General features: G+C 33.1%; 1 protein-coding gene across 1 annotated transcript in view; it reads right to left on the bottom strand.

Annotated features, from left to right (window-relative positions):
* Nucleotides 1-23,016, bottom strand: part of LOC149414815 (protein obstructor-E-like) — a 76,343-nt gene extending 53,327 nt beyond the window's left edge. The window contains exon 1 of the mRNA XM_089643581.1: nucleotides 22,652-23,016. Within this exon, the coding sequence (XP_089499707.1) occupies nucleotides 22,652-22,694 (43 nt within the window). The 5' untranslated portion in view covers nucleotides 22,695-23,016. The remainder of the gene's footprint in view (nucleotides 1-22,651) is intronic.
* Nucleotides 23,017-23,872: the final 856 nt, after the last annotated feature.

Raw genomic sequence — 23,872 nt, 5'->3', positions numbered from 1 at the left:
CGTATTTTTTCAATTAGATTTGCGTAATACAATAACCTACACATCTCTTTGCAATTAGATTTACGTAATACAATATCTACATGTCTCCTTTCAATCAGATTTGCTTAATATAATACCTACAAGTCCCCTTTTAATTAGATTTGCTTAATATAATACTTACACGTCCCCTTGCAATTAGATTTGCTAAATACAGTACCAACACATCTCCTATGAATTATATTTACTTAATACAATACCTACACGTCTCCATTCAATTAAATTTGCTTAATACAATACCTACACGTTTCTTTTCAATTGGATATTCTTAATACAATACCTACAAGTCTCCATTCAATTAGATTTGCTTAATACAATACCTACATGCGTATTTCATACATAGGTACATATCCTTTCAAGTAGGTACCAGTCGCTCTCATTATCTATATTGTTAGGTTAATGATTTAAAAAAAGTTCTATTAATTCTCTCATATTATATGACCATCTTTGGTATTTCCATCTTGGATATGAACATATTTTACATTCATTTTGTAATCAGCGTTACTATAAAATATTGTAGGTACGTAGGTGTTACATAATACGTCATCTAAGTAACATGGCTTGGGTAAGGCCTTTAAACTCAATTTATAGAGGAGACAAATTATTGCTGTAGGTTTTGAGAGTTTGATATTTACGGCACAGAAAATGACACTGCCGAAAATGAAGAGATACTCGCATGCTAGTAGCTCGTATGCCATTCAATCCCACGGCGTTATATTTTTCGTGTGCCAGTGGCATGCCCTGTTAAGTGGTGGGGACGCTCAGCCTGTCTGAACACCCTCTGCCAGTAACTAGTAGAGTGAAAACATGTATGCGTTTTATTTTTATGTGAAAATTGATATTTTCGCGATCAGAATGGCTCGGTAGGACGATGAAAACATTCATAACATCATTATGCACCATCACAGCTACAAGTGCTCACAGAATACAGGTTCCTCGCTTTACAAAAATAAAATTGCAGTTAGTCTTTTCTATGTCTTCCGGGACCTCCATCTAAGACAGCTACGTACATGAAACTAAATATGTGATAGGCTAGCATGCATGTATCTAGAGTGTGTATACTGACCTACAAGCTCGCGAGTAATTAGCGTGCCAGCTACTCGCCAAAAGCATGCTTTGTAACTAGCTTGCTGAAATCTAAGCAATTATTAATAAATGGGACTTTTCAATGACGGGGGGAATGATGTTTATTTTGATAGAGCGCATATGCGCCATAGATAGGCTCCATTGACGCAATTGAATGAACTTTTCGTTGTGTGGTTGATAATAGTTAATCTATTCATTCAATTGGAATTCAGTTTCACCGCGGAGCGAGATTTAAAATCATAACATAACGTCAACAAAGCAATTGGGGCGAAAATATTGACAGTTCGATTGAAAATCTATCCAACTCACTTCAATGCTCATTGTCAATGATGCAAGCACATTGAAAATTAACATTGATTGTCTCTGGAGGCGTTTTTTTTCTTCGGTAATACTTATGACCGAGATTATTACACAAGCTCCACCCCGCCATGTGTTGCTGTGGCAGAGTCTGTCTGTTAAGATAGAGAAACAATACCGCATACTGCTTTTACGTCCAACAATTGGCGCTGTTTTTCATAAAAGTATGTTTTTACCTGTCACAGGTGACATCTTTATAAAATAGGTATACAAAAACAGAAGCATATTCGAATGCAACGTTGTGTTGTTAGTATTTCTAAGCACGATTGCTTAGAAATTTTGACACAACGTTAACGTTAAACGTCACCGGTGTGACGAACTTTCGAACACTTATGATTTTGAAGAAACGAACATTTATATTTTTAATAAAATAAAATACTTTTTTGTTTTAAAACCACGATATTTATTAATTTAAGAACCGACCGGTTTCGCTTTACTTAAGCATCATCAGGGTACAAATTAATACTAAACAAGAAGTACATAATGTGTGTATATATATAACAAAATATAGAGGGAGACAACATGATACAAATATAAGCAACACAAAGACGGTCATAAAATACATTAACATAAGTGCACAAGTAATGGAAAAACCGCTAGATAATTATGTAGACTAATGGGTTATATCAATAAATCGGGAGAAACAAAGCATCAACTGGCATGGTGGTAAGGAGGTAAGGAGAACTGGGATTTTTTTATGGGTTTATTGGAAACAGACCTAATATTGGACTACTTGATATGTCTAATTGATTATTAAGTATCTGACTTTTGGTTTTGCTCCAAGTATAAAAAACCAAAACCAAAACCAAATACTTGGAGCAGGTGGATGAGTTTGTGTATTTAGGAAGTATGTTTACGAGAGATGGGAAGGCTGACAGAGATATCGAAAGAAGGGTAAATGCAGGTAATTCCGTTAATGGAGGACTAAACGCCGTAGGCGCTAACAAAAAATTGTCCAAAGAAGCGAAGTTAGCAGTCCACAACGGAGTGCTGGTACCTACCTTGATGTATGGAAGTGAGGCATGGAACTGGCAAAGAAAGGATGAAAGTAGATTAAATGCTGTTGAAATGAGATCCCTGAGGCGTATGTGTGGTAAAACCATGTTTGATCGTGTGAGGAATGTGGAGATCCGCAAAGAGTGCAAGGCTGATGTAAGCGTAATGAGTAAGATTAAGAAAGGGACGCTTAGATGGTTTGGGCATGTAGAGCGAATGAGCGAAGATAGGAGTGTAAGGAGGATATATGATGCAAATGTGAATGGTAGCAGAAGTCGGGGACGCCCGAGGAAGACATGGCACGATCAAGTGAATCAGATACTCGAGTCGGGCCATGTCAAGAGTCAGAATAATAGAAGAGTATGTATGAGACGATGTATGAATGTGAATGAGGCAAGGAGTGTGTGCCAAGACCGAGTTGTTTGGCGGTCCGTCCTCTCTGCCTACCCCTGCGGGGAAACGGCGTGATGGTTAGTTAGTTAGTTAGTTAGTTAGACTTTTGGTTTTTACAGCTTTTTTAATTTCTAGTGCCTCTAAGTTGTTTAGTCTGTTACCATGCCCGTTTTTATGTAAGATGTTAGCACCGGTGCTATAACAGAATGTATGATCTTTATCGATCAAATGATTTGCGAATTCGGAAAACCCATTATTATTGAGGCAACGAAGATGTTCCTTTATCTTAATATTAACATTACGTGATGTCTTACCGATATAGAAAGCCGAACAATTATTGCAATTTGATTTATAAATCCCCGAATGACTTAATTTATCGTCCTTATCTTTAGAATTAATTAGAAATTTACCTATATTGTTATTGGTATAAAAGGCCGGTTTGACTTCGTCTTTAAATATCGTGGTTTTAAAACAAAAAAGTATTTTATTTTATTAAATATGTCAAACCACAAAGTGATTGCTTTCTACAATAATATTTATATTTTTATTTATCTATAGATGTCTATAGGTGTCTATTTATTAACATACAGTATACACGGTTCCACGATAACTCAACGCAATGAAAATTCAACACGCTTTTAAAAAGTGATATAAAGTCATTAGAAAAGATGAAAAAAAATTAACCTAACCTAACCTAACCTACTTAATCCAGTTAATAAAGGTTTTGTTTCATCACTTTCCAAGACTTTATATAACTTTTTGATGATTTATCCGGTCACCAGTATACACAATTAGTACGGTTAAAAAAGGATATTAAAAGTCAGTATCTGTGTGGATTAGTCGGAGTGTTTTGTGAAAACTCACTAGGAGAACCTGTGCTGAGGTGTTCGCATGTATTAGGAAAGTTTTATTATGCCATCATAAGTCAAAACACATCATCGTCCTTGAGATCCTCAAGGAGGATATTGTGGTTCCACCCATACAGGCACCATTAATTACACCACAATATTACATAATACATGGACATTATTTAGTGAACAGAAAAGTATACTGCCTGGAGTGTATTTATAGAGACAATTAAAAAGAAAGAGAATAAAACAAAGCAGAAGTAGATAAAATGAATGTATTTAAAACATTACCCAATAATGATACAACAATAATCTACTTCCTTGCCGATTAAATAATAATATGATCCATGAAATCTTCGGTAATACATTTGAGACAGGCGCGTATTGGGCACACTTACGGTTTGAAATCCCGCAATCACGAATCCGGCAATCCCACGGGATTTAAGCAAAAAATTTTCCCCAGATTTGAGGGATTGAAAAAATACTAAATTTACACCAAAAACATGCATGTTTTGATTTGCCGTTCACGTATGGGTGATAGGACTCTCCGTAGTCTATAATTTTTAACGATCTTATTTTTTATTAATGTCTTCTTAAAATGCATATTTTCGTAAGTTTTTTGCACTATTACCAGTATCAAAGTGGTACATTGCTATGAAAAGTTTTCTAACGACTTAGTATGTAACATTTAACTTTTTTATTATGTAGTGTTAGTATTAAAGATAATTGACACCAAATAACAAAAAAATGGCACTATTTTTATCGCTCTATGAAAATCCCGCGATTCACGCGGAATCCCGCAACATTTCCAAATTTTATCCCGCAATCCTGCGGGATTTGAAAAAGGTACGGGATTTGTAAACCCTAGGCACGCTGTTAAAATCGCATATGTTATGCTACAGACGTTCTTCCAACTTATTTCCTCAAAGCTTTTCTGTTCGAGTTAATCAAACATTTGTTAATATAATATTAATTTGGAGTCAATTCAATTAAATTAATTCATAATGGGTTTAACCATAGATATTATAATTAATGATGTCTATGGGTTTAACGCACTCTCGAGAAGTGGCAGAGCCTCAACCTAGTTCTGGTCCGGTTTGAAATCAAAGCAAAGACTGTTATGGATGTATTATATTCTCAGTACCTACTCTGGGAGATAATCCACTTTCTTATTTATAAGTCTCTGAAGTAGGCTGATACGACGTACGCCAAGACCTACGTATAGCTTAGGAAATACTGGATAATTTTTTGATAATTAATGTACACAACAGAAAGGAGTTAAAATAATTTTTAAAAAACTACAAAGAATAAATACCAACCGTCCCATAAAGCTATACAACAACATGTAAACATAAAACAAATTTGTAAAATAATAACAACAAAAAAACAACAATACAAGAGACAATAAAGTTTCAGTAAAATGAAGTCAAGTTAAGTTCTTGTGGCTATTGCAAAATATTTCCAGAATCTGAGTGATATACATACATATATTTAATAAAATAAAAATCATCGGGCCGTTTTTTACACTCGTGGTTTTTTGTAACAACATTTAATACCCTTGAAAACATGCCACGTACAATGATTGTTTCCATCGAAACTTCTGATTGTTCTGACAGGTAAATTACCAGCGGGATAACGCAGTTTCGGAAGGAAAACAAGATTTAAAAAATGGGAAAGAGCGAAAGGTCAGAGATTGGTCAAACATCAAAGGTTAAATATGTTCTCGTGCAATTTGAGTATAATACATTGAATTTAAACATTCGGCAATATACGGTACCGAATTTTTTTGCATTTGCAATTACTTTTGTAATTTCTGGAACAACGCGAAAAATATTCGCAGCTGTAGGATCTTACCGAATATCGTCAGTCACTGTACCGAATTATAAAAAATATTATTATTAGCTGTATTTTTCGCATCTTCTTTTTCAAATTTTAGAAAATGAAATATGTAGCAATGTTTGTGGTAGTTTATATAATAAAACAACTTATATAAGATGAATTTAATAATTAGGTGCATGGAAATAAGTAAAAACGGGTTGAAAAGTGCAGATAGCTACGGAAATCAGCGGAAGAAGCTTTTCCTGGAAGAATGTATATAATAATGAATTTTCGTAAAACAACGTTACGAGTTGCCGGTTTAAAATTGAGATTAAATAAGATGTTATACATGTCATAATTGTTGTAATTTTTTTACACTGTTTTAATTGTTGTAATTTATGTATTTAATTATCGAAATTAATATACTTGGTGCAATTGAGGTAATTGTTGTAGTTGTTTTAGGTATTTATCGTCCTTGTCAAAATTTACTGCAATTGTTGTACTTGTTGTGTTTGTTATAATTTTTGTTATTCTTGTAACTGCTGTAATTGTTGTAATTTCTGTCATTACATTAACCGTTGTAATTGTTGTAGTTATTTTGCTGTAGAAATTGTTATGTTACTTGGCAGCTTTTGTGGTCGCAGAAATGATATTCGTCTACAGAAGTGCTACAGAACGTTCTTACAAGAACGAGGGAGATTCTGCACGATGCTTCAGGACGTTCAATATACAGTGATACGATATAATACTATATATTATATTCGTGATGATATACACTGCCATAGTTGTATGCCCTGTTCATATTGAACGGGGAAAAACCCTGGCGCCTCTTCTTAAGCCAATGAAAACTTGTCGTGGCAACAAAGGAGACTATTGGCATCACTTGGCGATGCAACAGGTCGTGTAACATTGGGAATCGGACCGCTAAAAATAACGCTTCTTCTGTAGATGTCGATAAGGATTAAATTCCCGCTTAACACCAGCCTCCGGTTTTTGTTTATGCATGAAAAAAATATCGCCAAAAAGTGTGTTTTATTTAATTTTGCGAAGTTCAGGCACAAATATTTAAAGGTTTTAGTATCATTTTCTAAAGAACTTATTTTGCTACATTATACAATATAATCATAACCGAAAAATTGTTAAGTAGGAGATTTTGAATTCTAAGGCAGTTTTTATGGGCCTGATACTATTTATTTTTCTGGGGTTATGAAAATATACTCGATTATTTCGAAGGCCAAGATGTGTTGATTATTGTATTAAATCATCTCAAATGTTTCTAAGCTATCAAATTTTAAAAACCAAAAATATATGATTTTGCATTTTTGTAAAGAAAATTTGCTTAAAAAAATCATTTCTCTAAATATACATAGCTATTCTGGAGAAACTACATATTGCAAATAATATAATATTTTCTAAATGTATAAACACATTATATGGTGAGATGATATAATTTACAAAAACATCATTTTGCATAAAACATGCAAGTTATATCGAAAATAGAATCAGATGGTGCAAGGCGAAAATTTTGCGTTAAAGATCACAGTTTAAGGATAAAATCGTTAACCCACTTCAAATATTGTATTAAAACATCACCAACTGAAAAAAAAATTACAACATTTTCAAACATGATGTTTTTATCTGATTTTGAAATCAAAACATCATTCGAAACAAAAACTTTTTATACTTTTTCAAATCTTTAAAATCGACCCAGTTTTCAGGTACTCAAGAATTCATAACCTCAAAACTTTACTCCAAGCCTTCCATAACTCCGAGTAACGTCGGGTACAAGTCAACTAGTTATTATTATAAAATCAAACAAACTCCATGTACACATTTCAAAATCAATGTCAAAATATAATCAACACCCAAGCGCAGACTATTCGCCATACATTTAACATGACATCATTGTTTCGGATGTCTAGTGTGACGTCACGAAATGAAAGTAGATTTACATCAATGAAGATCCGCGTGTTTAAACGCTAACAATGACATTGTTGCATAATTTAAAAGCAAACGTCTATCTGTTGCAATTGAAATTATTCTGAAGATCTGATATCGTTATTTAACGGTGCAATTTATTTCTAGTGGAGCAAGAGAATACAATATTATACTCTGATTATTATTATATTCTGATATTACTCTGAGAAGAATGATCCTGTTAAATAAGTGATGGCATGACAACTTCCTGATACATTAGTCATTCAGAATATATCGAGAATACGTGTTCTTTTCAAAATAAATATCATGACGGAATTCTACAATATTAGTATGTCAATATAAATACAAGGTGGGGCAAAAGTAATCACCTTATTGAAAAACGCTATAACTTTTGCAAATAGCGCCAAATGTCAATTCGGACATTGTAAAGTAAACAAACGTAGAATACAAAACACATAAATCGGTTTACTCCACAAGAACGCGGAATAACTAGCAGTACCAAAGTTTATCATTAAAAAAAAAAATACGGCAAAAGAACATCGAGTGATTACTTTTGCCCCACCCTGTATCAATATTTGTGTGAACACGTGTTCCGCTGTCATAATAAAACATCCGCTTTTAACGAATGCTTTGTTAGGAACTCTGTCAATTAATTCGTTAAAGGTCTGCAGTCCCGTTTTTAACGGGCAAACGAATAAGTTTTCATCGTGAAAGTAACACTTTGGCAGAACAGTAAACTCCGTGGCTCTGATTCCAGAGTCTGGGACTCTAATCCCCGCGTCGTCAAATAAATAGAATAAAGGGAACAAACAACTGTATTGTTTAAATCAAGAGCTATTTTTAAGGTTCTGATTTATGCCTGATAGCTGTTTCGTCTTCCAAAGGCATCGAGAAACTGTGGTGAAGTTACTGACTTTATTTACCACAAAAAGGTAGTTTTTGTTGGTTTTTACTTTTGGAAAAACAATAAATAAGTATTTATTGTTATATTTGCATTTCGTTCCACAGTGCAAGACGTTGTCAGCATCGTTCTGGTGAATGACCACCGTTCAGAACCGATACGTTACTTGATTGTCGGTACTTCACAACCATATTTACATTCGTCAAAGAAGGGATGCCATAGAACCAATGGTTCCTAGCGTTTGTGCAATTAAAAACATGTTTTTGTTTTTACAATAACTCCCCACACAGGAGGCCCTGACGAAAATAATTCCCCTCGTGGCCTATGTCATCTTTGGGGAAGTTATGCTGAAGGTATTTTAGGAAAGGAAGTATAGGAAGTTGTGGAAAGGAAAAAGGGTAACAGGGGTGGGTAGTGATCTGGGGTGGTCAGTGGGTGACTGATGTATGAATCCTTCCTCCCACTGCTATACAAGGCGATATTCCGAGAGAGTCCTGCTGTAGAAGTCAAAAGATCTCCCTCATCCATTGCCATGCAGTTGGTGGGAAGACCGCCACCAAGATATTTTAAGTCTTTTTTATTCGTTCTCTTTATTGGGGGTGACATAGTTCCACTGTCTCCGGGCAGTTGGAGCAGTGGCACTGGCAGGCATTGTTAGATTTTTTACAATTTTTGCAACCACAAAAATGTTATATTTTGATCAATAGAATACCTATTTAGTTTTGTTTATCAATTAAATAATTGTCTTGGTATAAACGAGTATTTCTTGTTTATTTTTTTATGGTGTTTATGGTTTTTATTTTTGTACAGTGTCAACCTCAAGTACGAATTCAATCTAAAAAATGACATTCAAAGACAGTGAGTGCACAAAAAGCTTGGCTGCGACTATTTTTTAGAATAAATTAATTACTTTTTAAAATATTTACAGACCAATGTTCTATTATTTATTAAAAAGTTATGATTGTTAAATCACAGGAAACTATAAAAAAATAAGTAGGTATTTTCGGTCTTGGAAAAAAATCATTATTTTGCCATGAAGATGTTGGTAAATAAATAAAAATATTCGATGAGCCATCGTGCTGGGATTTTTTTCGAATTTTCGTATTTGTTGATGCTATTTGTTGTTTATTGTTGTTGTTGTTATCGCCGTTATTATCTTTATTGTTATTGTTTTTGTTTTTCGGTGTTGCTACACGAAGAAAACTTTTCTCCGTCTATTGATAATGTTATTTTTATCGTCGTTGCTATCATTATTATTACCGTTGTTGCTATAAATGAAGTTGTTCTTATTGTTGTTATCGTTGTTGTTATTTATTATTCGCGAGAAAGATAAGTACTCTGAAATAGCATACACATATGAAAATGAGGGAGAGATGTACCCCAAACTAATTAAGGATTGATAAATGTTTTTATCGTCGGTGTTATCGTTATTGTTATCATTGTTGTGGTTTTATCACTTATTTTAGTTGCTATTGCAATATCAGTGCTAATTTTCAAAACCTTATTTGCACAACATTTTATCGATAATTAGCGTACAGACCTGACAATATATTCCCCGTGTATTTTAAAATTTTGGCGGAAAATATATATCCGTTCGTTAATAATTCATTTTACGAAATAATTAATCAGATAATCGATTCAGCGCTGCACTGAATTTCGGTTGAGTTAACTGTGTAATTATCATTTAACAGTTTCGGGTGAACAGTTTGAAGTAATTATCTGTCTATTAGAAGGCGGATGTTAAATGAATCAGGCGTTGTTGTAGTATTCAATTAAATTAAAAGAGGTAACTTTTGTGTTTCGTCTAATTATTATAATAATCAATGCATTTTAAAATACATTTTTGTTGTTTTATTGGTGGGTTTATAAGTGATCCTTGGGGAAAACCTTATTTCCAATAATTACGTGTGAGACTCTGTTTTTTATTTGAATTTCGCATTTACCAATACATAATTCATATCTTGATATCTTGTTTTCCGACGTAATGTGTCCTTGACTTTTTGTTGATTACATGATAGGGCGAAACTAGAAGTACATGCTTCCACTTTGCATTGCACGCAGAGAAAGTGATGAATTGTATAACATTTAAAATCTGCGTAATAATACGATAGTAAATAACAATTTCACTGTCTGATGTTAGTTATTAGCATTTGGAAAGTGAATTAACTTCATTGTTTTTCAAGAAACACTGATATTAACTTTGCTGTTTGGATGAATTTATCTGAAATCCGTGAATTAATTATTCATCAAAAGAAATTAATGTATTACCTGCCTACACTTGCAAATGCAAATTCATAATTGATGACTTTCTATAATTAATCACCATAGTTTTGCGATAAAATTATATCATGCTTATCAATTATGTGAAAATATAGTTTTGGTTATGATAAGTAAGAAGTCCAGCTTGACGGTTGCGTTCACCAATCGAAACCGAGCAAACGCTTAGCCTAGTGACAATCAATGATAACACATAAGTTTTTAATTTCGTTTACGTTTTTTTACGTTATGCTACGCAAAAATTTCTAACTGCGCCGAGACAGTTGGAAAATAATATTTAGGCTGTAATAACACTTTTGAATCTGGAAAATGTATGGATACGTAGGGTAAGGTTGATTAAAAAAAAATAGTGCGGAAGTTGGAAGTAAATCATCTTACATGAATATACATTAAATAATATTAAATCAATACCAGTGTCACAAATTCGTGACTTGGGTGTAATATTCGATGAAAACTTGTCATTCATTGCACACATCAACTATATAACTAATAAGGCTTTAAAGATGCTTGGCTTCCTTTGCAGAACTTTAACTGATTTTAAGTCCATAGATTGTATGAGAACCCTCTATATTTCATTAGTCATAAGTCAATTGGAGTATAATTCACCTATTTGGTCCCCTTATATAAAGTTCACTCCCATAATATAGAAAAAGTTCAACACAAATTTCTTAAGTACGTAAATTTTAAGCTCAGAATTCCTATTGATTACATTAATTATGTCAGTTTGATGAATCAATTGCATCTAATAACACTGTCTAACAGGAGAATTTTTAAAGACCTGGTTGTGTTACACAGAGTCATTAACAACTTAATTGATAGCCCTGTTACTCTTACGTTTTACTAATATTGCTTCATATATAGTTTTTTTATAATTATTTCTTAATATTTTCTCATTTTACTTGTAATCACAATTTTACAATTGTGTATTTTGTACCTACATAACATTGGATTCCATCTATTTACTGTCAGTATCTCCTGTATATTCTCCTATGTACACTGCATCGTGTATCACTTTTATATAAAAAGCCTTTTTAGGCTTATATAAATAAATAAATATAGTTAAGGCCATTTCAAGCGAGCAGCAAAAATAGAAATCGACCAACTTCCTGAAACAACGCATTAAGCCCTCGCATCCCGAATTTGCATATGTTCATTTTTAAGATAATCTTTATTTAGGCGCAGAGTTAAAAAGTAATTATATGAAATTCCTTCAACAGAAAAAAATCGCAAAGAATGCCGTAGGTGTAAAATGAACAGTGTTTCTTTCAACGCTACTTAACTCAGATGTCGAGAGATTTTTGCTTGATTTAAAATAGAAAGTCGTGTTTTGTTTCAACATTTTCATTTTTTTGTTAACCATTGTTTACGTCCATTCATTACATTTTTATTTATTGCGCTAGCGCGTTCTCTCTACCATTTTTATTAACATATCTTATTATCGAAACATATTCATTTTTTCTCAACTCTACTTTACAGACCCCAAAAAACAACGATGAAAAATGTGATGTTCGCCTAAAAATTGGACATTCATCATAAAAGAAACAAAATCAACCAGAAAAAAATAATAAAAATAACTCCTTCCGATATCTAAATGCTAAATAGCTAGGTAAGCAGTTTAGTTTCTGAATAAAAAAATATCTGCAGAAAAATTCATTAATTCATTGTTCTCGGGAAAAATTTTACCCAATCCGCATTCCATTGTATGATTTTTTATTACAATGTAACTATTTTAAAACCTTAAAAAAAATAATAATGTTGGTAGTGACTCAGGATTGTACCTTCCTTCCCAGGGACTGTTGCTGTAGTCAACCGCGCTAACAACCTCGCCAAATGCCGATCGGATAGGACCGACAATAATTTCATATATTAACTGCTGCAATGTCATCCGATTTTAGAAAAATGTTTATACGTCCGCGTATACGTACTCGATTGAAATAACGTGTATATAGAATTCATTGTCATCGACAACGAGTCTATCTCAGAGAGATTTTACAATCGCAAAATCTCGGAGAAATTGTACCGCTCTGCCAGGAAACCCAATGGCATTCATGTTTGGTAACATCTTCAATAAACTGCGCAATTTTATCGATCCTAAAAGCAGTCCATCTATAAATGTTGATTGCTCCATGTATATTTAGAGAAACTTGTCAAGAAGCTACTTCTAGATTTGCAATGCGGAATGCAGTTTGCTTTTCGAACTGTGATATAATTTAAAATGCAATTTTCCCACGCTCTCTGCATAACTGTATGGAGACGGGTTGCAACGTTGCACCGGTAAGTAGATGCTATGTATTCATGGCATATTTAAACCAAGTATAAAATATAATGATGCATAGTGGTGTACTGGAAAATATATATACAGGTGTAACAGACAGACCAATTGAACCATTTATTAAGTCGGCTGGTAGTCGATTTCAAAGATTTTTTGGTTTGACTGAGGATTGAACTTTAATCCCCAGATACTGAAGTTAACCGCAAAAACAATTGCGCCAAATCCCGATTTGGTTCCACCGACATTTATTTCGTATGTTATGTCATCCAATTTCAGAGAAATTCGTATATGTCCACGTGTGTATACGGAATTGGCACTAAAAGTTGACAGAATGCATTGTCATCTACATCGAGTCTACCTGCTGAGTTTCAGCTAGATCGGATTTTGGAAAGTGGGTTAATTTCCACTTCAAAAGTTTGCATTAATTCATTCACGAGAAACAAAATTTAAATTCAAATTGATTATTTTTCTCTCCGGTTGACACCGGACACATATTGACATATTATTATCGATTTTACAAAATATATGTTTTACTTTCACGAGCTATCATTTCCATCATTCGCCTGTAAAGTCTGGCCTAGCTAAAAATTGTTTAAATCCATTTTTGGTTTTTATTTGGAAAATAAAAGTCAAAGGTGACCAAAATTGCATCTACAATTTATATATCCAAATCAGCTTGGGAAACCCTTATTAAAACTTGTCGGGTGCTTTTTTTACACCCTGTATAATCTGGCATTCTAAAAATCATACTGTTAGTGTTAAGTACCCGAGTAATGCATTTTTACGCAGGAACGTCATATTTCAAGTTGTGTTTATAAAAAACAAGTTTTCTCAAAATGGGTGTAATTTGTTTCGTAATATTAAAGGTACTTATCCTGTTGTCGGTGGTGAAATCATTACACATCAGATGCATCGAGACCACTTAATAATAATTAATTATATAATATATTACTGCATTTCATAGAAAAAAGAAACAAACGTGAAATGCCACTTGGGTATATTTCAATCATTAATGAACTTGGTTCCACATAGAAAAAAGAATAATACAATAAGTGACTTGTGGGCGTATTTTGTGATCCTAATATTTTCCTAATCGAAGCTAAAATTTTCAATACAAAATTCAAATGGAACGGAGATCTGGGAACTGGGAGCGCTGGACCATAATTAGCTTAAATGTAATATTTGTTGCGATTCAAATTTGTAAACGGAGAAAAAAGAGTATTGCTGATTTATTAAAAATTTCTTCTAACTATTCGTAAAAAACAGTTAAAAACGGGATTGCAGGCTGTTTCCTGATAAAGTTGCATAGTATTTCGGAACTCGAAATGCGAAAATATTATGATTTTTATGAATACGTGTTCCGATATCGTGATAATCCATTCCTCTTTATGAACACGTGTTACGATATCGTGATAATCCATTCCTCTTTATGAACACCTGTTACGATATCGTGATAATACATTCCTCTTTATGAAAACGTTTTCCGATATCGTGAAAAAAAAATCCTCTTTTACTAAAATTTTAACAGAAAACCCATCCATTCATTAGTTAAGGGTCATGCAATCCCGTTTTTAAACGGATTACGTATAATTTAAAGAGAAGTCACTTTTAGTGTTATCCTTATTATGATTATTAAAACTATTTTTGAAATAACCCAACACATATAAATCAAACGTTATTTGCCTGATTTTGAAATCGCAACTTTTATGTGCGGACGCAAGGGGCTTATACTATATAGCTCGGATGTTGTCATATTAATAATTAAAATCATAATTTATTTTAATGATTGTCTTTTTAGGATAGTTATAAACCTAACTAGCATGAACAGTAAAGAGACATTTCGTTAGTTCATAAATACGGATGGTTGGTACTTAAAATAACGTGGGTAGTAAAGAAGTTTACGACGAACCTTTGACGGTTCATGAAAAAGTCATTATCCTTGCCAAAGTTATTAATGAAAACTGTCCGAAAATCCAATCTTAACTTCGATTACATGTGTGAAGAATAATAATATACCAAAACTTACTAAGAACCTACCTACTACTAATTAAATTTTGCTTGATAGCTATATTTTCAAATTTGTCAATCAATTTTTTGATTGATGTTATAGCTAATTTTCCCCAATTTGAGCCATAATTATGACGATGATGAAATGTTTTTTAAACTCCATTTAATACGAGTGTAATGACCAAAATCACACTTGCACATACTGATATATCTTTGACCTTTGACTCTCTCAATATGATTATCATATGCTTAAATGCCAAGGACATTTCGGTAAAATATTGTGTAAATGTTACAGATAAGTAGATTAATGTAGATACCGCCTTATTCGGAAGAATGGCTGTTGATTACCATCTTGAAGAACTAAGAAACATAACTAAAAACCCGATGTTTTCTTCCTTGTGAACTTTTTATTAAGTGGTCAACTAACTAACTAACTAATTTACCATCACGCCGATTTCACGCAAGGGTAGGCAGAGAGGACGGACCGCCAAACAACTCGGTCTTGTCACACACTCCTTGCCTCATTCACATTCATAAATACTTTTCTGTCATTCTGAATCTTGACATGGCCCGACTCAAGTTCACTTGGTTGCAAACCATCTGAGCATCCATAAATTATTATGTATCCATATTTATTTACTATTCCTTTACTAGTGCTCGTTTTAGGGGCTTTTACGTATGAATAGTAAAAAATAAATATATTAATAGAATACATATTTATTATACATAACTAAACTGTCTCCGTAAAAATCTTTTGTGTATGTCAAAAATGTCCTCTGACTCGGTACACAAATTTCTAAGCAAACAAACTTACAAACTTTTTTAAGCTGTCATACCCTTAAATTAAATACACCATTCCTGAGAGAAAGTCCAGTTATATCCAATTATGTCCTAAATCCTTTATCCAAATTTCGCTAATAAACAATTAGTTAATGTTAATTAAGTGTTAATCTCAAGAGACCTACCAGGTAAGTATTGTACTGTATATTATCTCCATATATAGTTAGTAATAACATAGATCATAGAAGAAATGTATTATATACTTGTACAGCGCCCTTGAGGTGATTTTGCATAAAAACGGCGCTATAAAAATCATCAAAATATTATTATTATTATTGTAACATATTATAATATGGCCTCAGTGTGTCGGGAGCTACTTATACCGTCTCACTACGATATAAAAAAATGTATTATTTACTAATTAAATGTTAAGGCCTTTCTAAATGGTGGAGGTTTGTTGAAATGTTATTATACGTAATTAAGCCATCATCATTAGCGAAATCATCAATTACAATAATTGTGAGTATTATTAAATGATATTAAAAGTATTAATATCATTGTTTGCATGAATGGAAATGAAAAGTCATGACTGATTACCGAATTTGAAAAGTGGATTCATTTCATCAATTATTGATGCTGATTATGCGAGCAAGACGAAGGTGAAGCAGAACTTGCTTTTAATAAACTGTTTTTTTTTAATAATAATACTGGGAAGGCCTGGGCAAACGTTGTCCTGCAACAGACCGCCTTCTATGTATCGGGTCCAAAACTATCCTATATTTTAAACCGGAATCAACCATATACATTAACAAAATTTCATTGACATCGGTTTGGCGGTTTCGGAGATTAGCGTGTACCAACACAATTACACGTGATTGTTTTATATTAAGAAGAATATTGAATGCATAAAAGAAAAACTCAATTGGCCTGATTAAGTTTGAAGTCCTGCTGCTCGTACTGTCATAATTAACATTATTCTGCAATACATACACGACCAAATATCAGACACTCTCACTGACCAATAGGATCAAAGATATTAGAAGAACGAGATATGCTATGTTGGCCGCCGGACCGTAGCCGAAGTACTACCTAATTAGGGTACTTTGAACGGTATCGGGACGTGTACGCACAGAAATCTGTTCTATGTATTAGTGCGGATACCTTAGCGTAAGCGAAGGTGTGCAGTAGTATTGGTGAACAAAACCGGCGACACTCGGCAAAACAATTCCACTCAGTACGAACTGCGCATAGCACATCTCGTTCTTCTAATATCTTTGAATAGGATGTATTATGGGGGTGCAATTGATTTATTTATTGACTCAATTTATAAAATTAAGCATAATCAATACCAACAATTTGTGAAATCCTACAAATTACAGTAGCGTTGGTAAATTAGTTTTAATGTTTTGTCTTATATGTAGTGTTGTTGTCATTCCCTTTTTACTATATGTTACTCTTACATTTTACTAATATTGCTTCATATTTCTTTTTTATTTTTAAATTTTTTTTTAAAATATTTTCTCACTATACTTGTAATATCAATTTTACAATTGTGTATTTTGTACCTTCTTTACAATGGATAACATCTATTTACTGTCAATATCTCCTGTATAATACAGATATTTTCTTATGTACACTGCACCATGTATCACTTCTATGTAAAAGCCTTTTTAGGCGTAAATATAAATAATCAAATAAATAATTATAAACATAATATCATTTTTGTGTAACGATGGACTTTTCTAGGTTAGAACCACTGACTGTATTTGCTTTAAAATGTATTAAAAAACATATGTAAAAAACTGGATAATTTGAAGACTTATTACAATTATTTTACATTTAAAAAACATAAGATGTAAATTCAACAACCGTGAATTATTGTAAATATTTCTTACAAAATGGCCACTTCTCTTCTTCATTTGTTGATTCATAAATGGTTAACCGCATAATTAAGCAATTAATTCGATCCGAAAGTAAATGAAAACTCAAATCGCCAGAGCATGACATGTTTTGTATTTGTAAACGCGATCTATTAAAGACAATACACTGAACTGATACATTTTTAGATTGTATACAAAACACAGTTTTTCATCTCACGCGATGGTTGAAGCGCGTTCATTGCTGTCTTTCAAACTTTCGACGTAAATTTTCCCACCTTCCTCTTTCCCATCTTTTTATCCTTCCCACTACCTTTAGCCTAACAATATACCCCAATTAGGGATGCCATGGTCTCATTGACTCCAGACAGTTGAAAGCAGTTAGTATTTTCCCGACCTTATTCCGCCTCACAACGCCGCCCAACCGGGTGGTGACATAGTTCCCCTGTCTGTACACTGCACAGGCAGGGACGCTCTTGTGAGGTGTCACATAAAAAAATTTTTAAAAAAAGTATTCTTGTGCGGTTTCACATTAAAATTATAGTAGCAATAATAGGATTTTTTTATACAGCGCCGTTTTTTGTGGAAAATCACTTCAAAGGAACATGTTTCCAATCTAAGAGTCGACCTCAACTTGAAACCATCAAAATTTAACTTGATTTTTTCTAACCTCTCGAGCGATGGGGTAGTTACAAAGAACGATTTCCGAAAATTCTGTTTTGGATTCGGCAGCGCTCATTCAAAAAATCATACCTCCGTATATTAACACTAAAACATATGAACTGCTTGCTGTTATTTATAGTCAATGAATTCTTCTATACAGGGTGTATCGGCACTAACCCGACAAACTTTAACCAGCTATTCCTTAGCACATTTGGAGTAAAAAATGTTATGGGCACTTTGCTGTCCGGTAGCATTTTTTTTTCAATTAAAAACAAAAAAATTTAAAATTTCCACACTACATCACTGTCATTGGCATTGCGTTTCGTGTTAAACAGCTGTTATAAGCAAGTATGTCAAAAAGCGTCTTCGCTCTTTCGCACACACTAAATAATAATAGTTAAAAATGAGACGAATGGTGCCGTGCTATTTCGTTGTGACTGTAAACGTGCGCCAATATAGGTACACACGTGCATTATTCAACGGAATTCGAATAAAATATTTGCCAGATGGGTTTTCGAACTTTGTCAAAGGATAAAACAGTGGTGACATGTGGTGAAAATATGAATAATAAAATTTTTATTAAAAAAAAACGTTACCGGACAGCAAAGTGCACATAAGATTTTTTACTCCAAATATGCTAAGGAATAGCTGGTTAAAGTTTGTCGGGTACGTGCCGATACACCCTGTATTTCATCCTTCATTTCGTGTGCGTAGGTTTATTAATAATGAATAAAAATTATAAAAAATTGTCTACCTTAATTTAGGTTCCCATCGCTCAAGACCAAGAGCGATAGACCTAAATATGGGTAGCCTGACTTGAGAAACTTCTTTTGTCTTAGGTCCTACCGTATCATATTGTAAATATTATTTCACATAATTGTACATTTAACCAAAGTTAAAGCAATAAAAGCTCACGGTTCTCCAAATGAGCGCGATATGTATTACGAAATCTGCGATTAAATTGAAGATTTTATCCAATAAAACAAATTTTCATAAAAAAATTCGCTCGATCTGTGCACCTTTTTCAATTTAAATATATATTTATACCGGGCAACTTCGGGAAAGTACCGTTGTTAAATATACTAAAATATTAAACAATTCTGAATGAGTAACATTTTTGCACGTACTTAAATGCAATTCAGCGTTCATAAAAACTTAAGTACTGCATCAAAATATTCAACTTTACGTAACAAAACATTAAAATATGCAGAACATCTTCTGGGAAATTTCGTTGTGGCAAGTTTTTTTAAATTTAATAAAGAATGAAGGTTGCTGTTTCTTTGTTTTTATTATTTAAATAAAGAATGAATATTGCTTATTTCTTGCGAGGTCAAATAACCAGAATGATAATTGCATTTTGAAGAGAAACAGTGTATGTCGTAATAACATTTCAACGTTGTCGTTTGCAGCAGGTGCAATTTAAATATGTTCTAATTTCAAGGACAATACGATATCAATTTCTTTTTTAAAATATGATTGTTGAAAATAGTGACCTACGAAACTTTATACGAGGTACTTTAATAATTTATTTACACCGGTCAGTGGCCGAGTTGGCATCGCGTCTGGTCTCACACAAGACGTCGTGAGTTAGATTAGTCCTGCGTCACGAAACAAGCAGTATTTTCCGCTTACTGTGATCTTAGTAGGAGATTTACAAATTTTGTCAGGTTATTCGTAATCTAGGAATGTTTATCTTTCTTTTAAAAAAAATGCTCGTTCATTTTTTAGCATCTCAAAAATACATGTCAAAGGTTTGTCCGAAGAAAGATTCGTTTTCGCTGTATTCCTCTCTGTATGTCTCTATCTTCTATATAACTAAATAAAGAGGATTGTCTGTGGCGGGCGAGCGGTGTGGATTGGGTTACTGTACGAATTCATAGTCTTATTCGGAGATTGAGGAAATGTTGCACACTTGGTCTACAAAACAAGAGAAAGGTCACTGTCTACACAAGATTTCTAAAAACCAATCGTCATCCCCTTTAGAAGAATTTTAAAACTTCTTGATGCAATTTTCCACACTTGACGTTAAAAATAAAAGGAAAATTACTAATGTTTACATCTGATTTTGAACAAAATCTGCGTGAAGCCCGCTCTACACCTGAGTTTTTTTTCATTATTTCAGTTTTGTGAAACAACTGGCCAATAATAATATAAGAACAGAACTTGAATAGAACCTTCACAGATCGTTAAAATCAACTTTGAAATTTGAGGAATTGTTCAAATTCTGTGAAACAAGCCGTCCTTAGAGCCACATTTTTTCTTGAACAAATGCTCATCTAGCTGAAGTCCCCGGCGTTACCCGGGCAGTTTCTCTTGTTTTGTAGGCAAAGTGTGCAAAATTTCATTAATCTCGGAATAAAACTGTAGATTTGTGTAAAAATCAACCGTGCCCGCTCCTCGACAATTAAACAATCTACCACAGATAGTTTAACAATCATTAAAACGATATAATTATTACATTTGATCGTGCAATTATTATGGCTATTTTAAAAACACAGCAATACAATTTTGATTAAAGTAATTTATATTAAATACTCGTTGCACTGGTAACATTTAGCGTGCATTCTGCATTTAATGCGCCCATTTATCCATATCTAATCACTAAACACATCTTCCACTTTCATTCACCCAGTCATGTAATCGCCTTTCAAATCGGATTTCTAAGTCAACGAACATCGGAGAAGAGGCCACGAGAAGAAAGAAGAGGCGAAGGAGGAGTGATGGTTTATATAAGTTAATTTATATCAAAAACCTCTCTAAAATTTAATAAACTGTTAGTTGTTTATGGTTTGCACCTCAATATTACAATAACTAACTAGTAGTTACAAGTTACTACCCGATTTCGCCCAAGAGTGAAAACACTTACTTCAAAAGATAAAGTTTTTATACATTTAAGAGATTTTTTAAAGCTCAAAACTTTCATAGAAAGCTGGCAATTTCCATGTTTTATTGGGATATAGTAAACTTAAAAAAAATTGGTAAAGGAATTTTAATATCAAATATAAATAAATATGATAATGGATAGATTATTTAGAAATCAATATCAATAGTTTATAGCTATCGAGGAATCCAGAACTACAACTCAAGGTTAGAGAATTGTACGTGGAATCACTTGCAGTGTAGATCTATAAGTGTATGCTGCGTAGGACGGTATAGCTTTGCAATAAGTCGAGTGATTCGTTTGTAAAATTTCGTGTACTAAGTTCTTATTAAAAAAATGTTTATATTTGATTAGTGGAAAACAAGAAATCGAAAAGATGACTGTAAATCAGATTTGGAGTCTCGAAGATTGCTTAGCTTGTTCTAACTGGATTTTCTTGGTCAATGCAATTATGTTCAGCTCGTAACGTTATAACCATGATGTGCATTCAAAGAACTTTGAAAAATGCAATTATTTGCCAAAAAATAATCCAAAGACTTTCAATGTGTTTTCTTTCAATACTGCATTCAAAGTTGAAAGTCATTGAAATTTGAAGGCGAAACAACAAACACACAAAACTTACTAAATATTTAACAGAAAAACCACGACAATTTTTTTTTCTATAATTGAAATCCGGTTTGAAACTGGATTATCACAGAACAGTTGCTGTGGCTCATTCTGTCTGTGCAGATAGAGAAACAATATCACGTGTTGCTTTTACGTCTGCAGATTGCACTGTTTTTCAAAAAAGCATGTTTGTCCAACAGATGGCGCTGTTTTTAAAAAAAATCATGTTTTTACCTGTCACAGGTGACATCTATATAATATAGGTATATAAAAACACAGACGCATTCGAATGCGACGTTGTGTCAAAATTTCAAAGCAATCAGTGAAAAACTTTCGAAGATTTAACATTTTTGAACAAACGAAAATTAACATTTTATTTCATATTTATTATTTAATAGATTTTTGAATGGGTTATTGTATATTAGGTGCTTAAAAATTATCTGCAGAATAACATAGGAGCAACATGTTTGTTTTAATTTATCGGTACATACTCTATATAGTCCTTAAATGTAACCCGGTATATATATTATTAATTAATCCAGTTTACAGGGTAAATACTTTTGCTATCTTTGGTTTTATGTTTCATCAAAGTAATACAATACACTATCATAATAATTTAATAGCTGCCAAACTTAATCTTTTAAATTATCAGGATTTAATCTAATTGAAATATTATTTAATCACTAAAAAAATATTATATAATAACAACTCTCAATGAAAATATGAAAACAGAAAAAATTCCGAAAATTTAAAAAAAAGATGACGGTCGCAAAAAATTAGTTTAATCAAGAATCATAACATGTTGTACGTAGGAAACTTACTTAATTAGTACCTATGTATTATTAAATTCACATGTTTAATTACTTGTTGCAGTAAAATTAAAACGAGTCTTATATCATGAAAATATCCACTTACCCATGAATACGAAGATTCTACCGTGCGTCTCCATTGCTAGCATCTTTCACTCTTGGCACTAGACTGTGATAGTCTCTTTCCCCGTTTCTACACCTACTGGACTACCGGATCACCCCCTCCAACACAGCGAGCTGCAGAACCAACAACCGGACGAACCACTTGTGTTTTCAATCCGACCTTTACGCGTCCAGTCGGTGATGTTAATGCAACGAGAACTTTCTACCGACAAACGCCCCAGGACACTTACAAAAGGCAACGTATTCGCAATAATTATTACCACTCGAAAGATGCCACTCAAGTCTTTTTAGTATAACTTTCAGGCTGTTGCAGGCTTCGCTAGTCGTTCAAGACTGCCTGATCATGGCCGAGTGGTTTGTTTATACAAGATGCAGTGTGAAATGCACGGAGGGAGGGAATTGTGTTCGTATACCGGTGAGGGCCGGTTTACAAAAGAGTTCTACCAAGAAGACAGTGGATGTCTGATTTGCTGTAGATCAGAAATAGAGAAGGTGCGGAAGTTGAGAGGGAATGTTAGTATCGATATACGATGTGTTTGTTTGTATCTGCCTGTCTATGGATCTGATGTTTAAAATAGCAATTTTAATCATACATATTTGGAGGAATGTAAAAGCAAGCACAACAAATCAATTTAAAGGTTTTTAGTATCATGAACACTGTTATGTGATTTTTAAACAGCAACAAAAACATCTTGAGACCATTTTCTTGACTTTTATCAATAAATTCTCGAAAGAAAGGTGAATTATTTAGCAATTATTGTAATTTGTATTTTTTACATAATTTTGTTTGTAACTTATAGTGTTGTTATTTGGATGTAGTTTCGATACCGCCTACTAGATGTAGATAGAGTGTATAGATTTAAGTTATAATTATCCATTTAAAACGTCACATGACAGAGATAGCATGCCGGTTGTACTCGAATTTGTACGAGTTGAAAATTTTATTTGATTCACATATTATGTACGTACCTACTTACATAAATAACACGATAATGATTATAATTTATGCAGAGTGACTCAGTTCCCAGATAAACAGAAAAAAATCATTTACAGAAACTCGCACAAATGAATATTACAAAGTATTTGTTGTACTTCAACAAAATATGGAAACAACTCTTAAATCTTCTGGATTCAACACACCTTTAAAGGGGTTGTTATGTGGACATATTCAGAGACATTATTTCCACTACCTCTTTTCGAATTA

Source organism: Hesperophylax consimilis, chromosome 19 (assembly GCF_061612785.1).
Source record: "Hesperophylax consimilis isolate HC1 chromosome 19, BYU_Hcon_1.0, whole genome shotgun sequence".
NCBI classification, from domain to species: Eukaryota; Metazoa; Arthropoda; class Insecta; order Trichoptera; family Limnephilidae; genus Hesperophylax; species Hesperophylax consimilis.
This window is presented reverse-complemented; position numbering and strand designations above follow the sequence as displayed.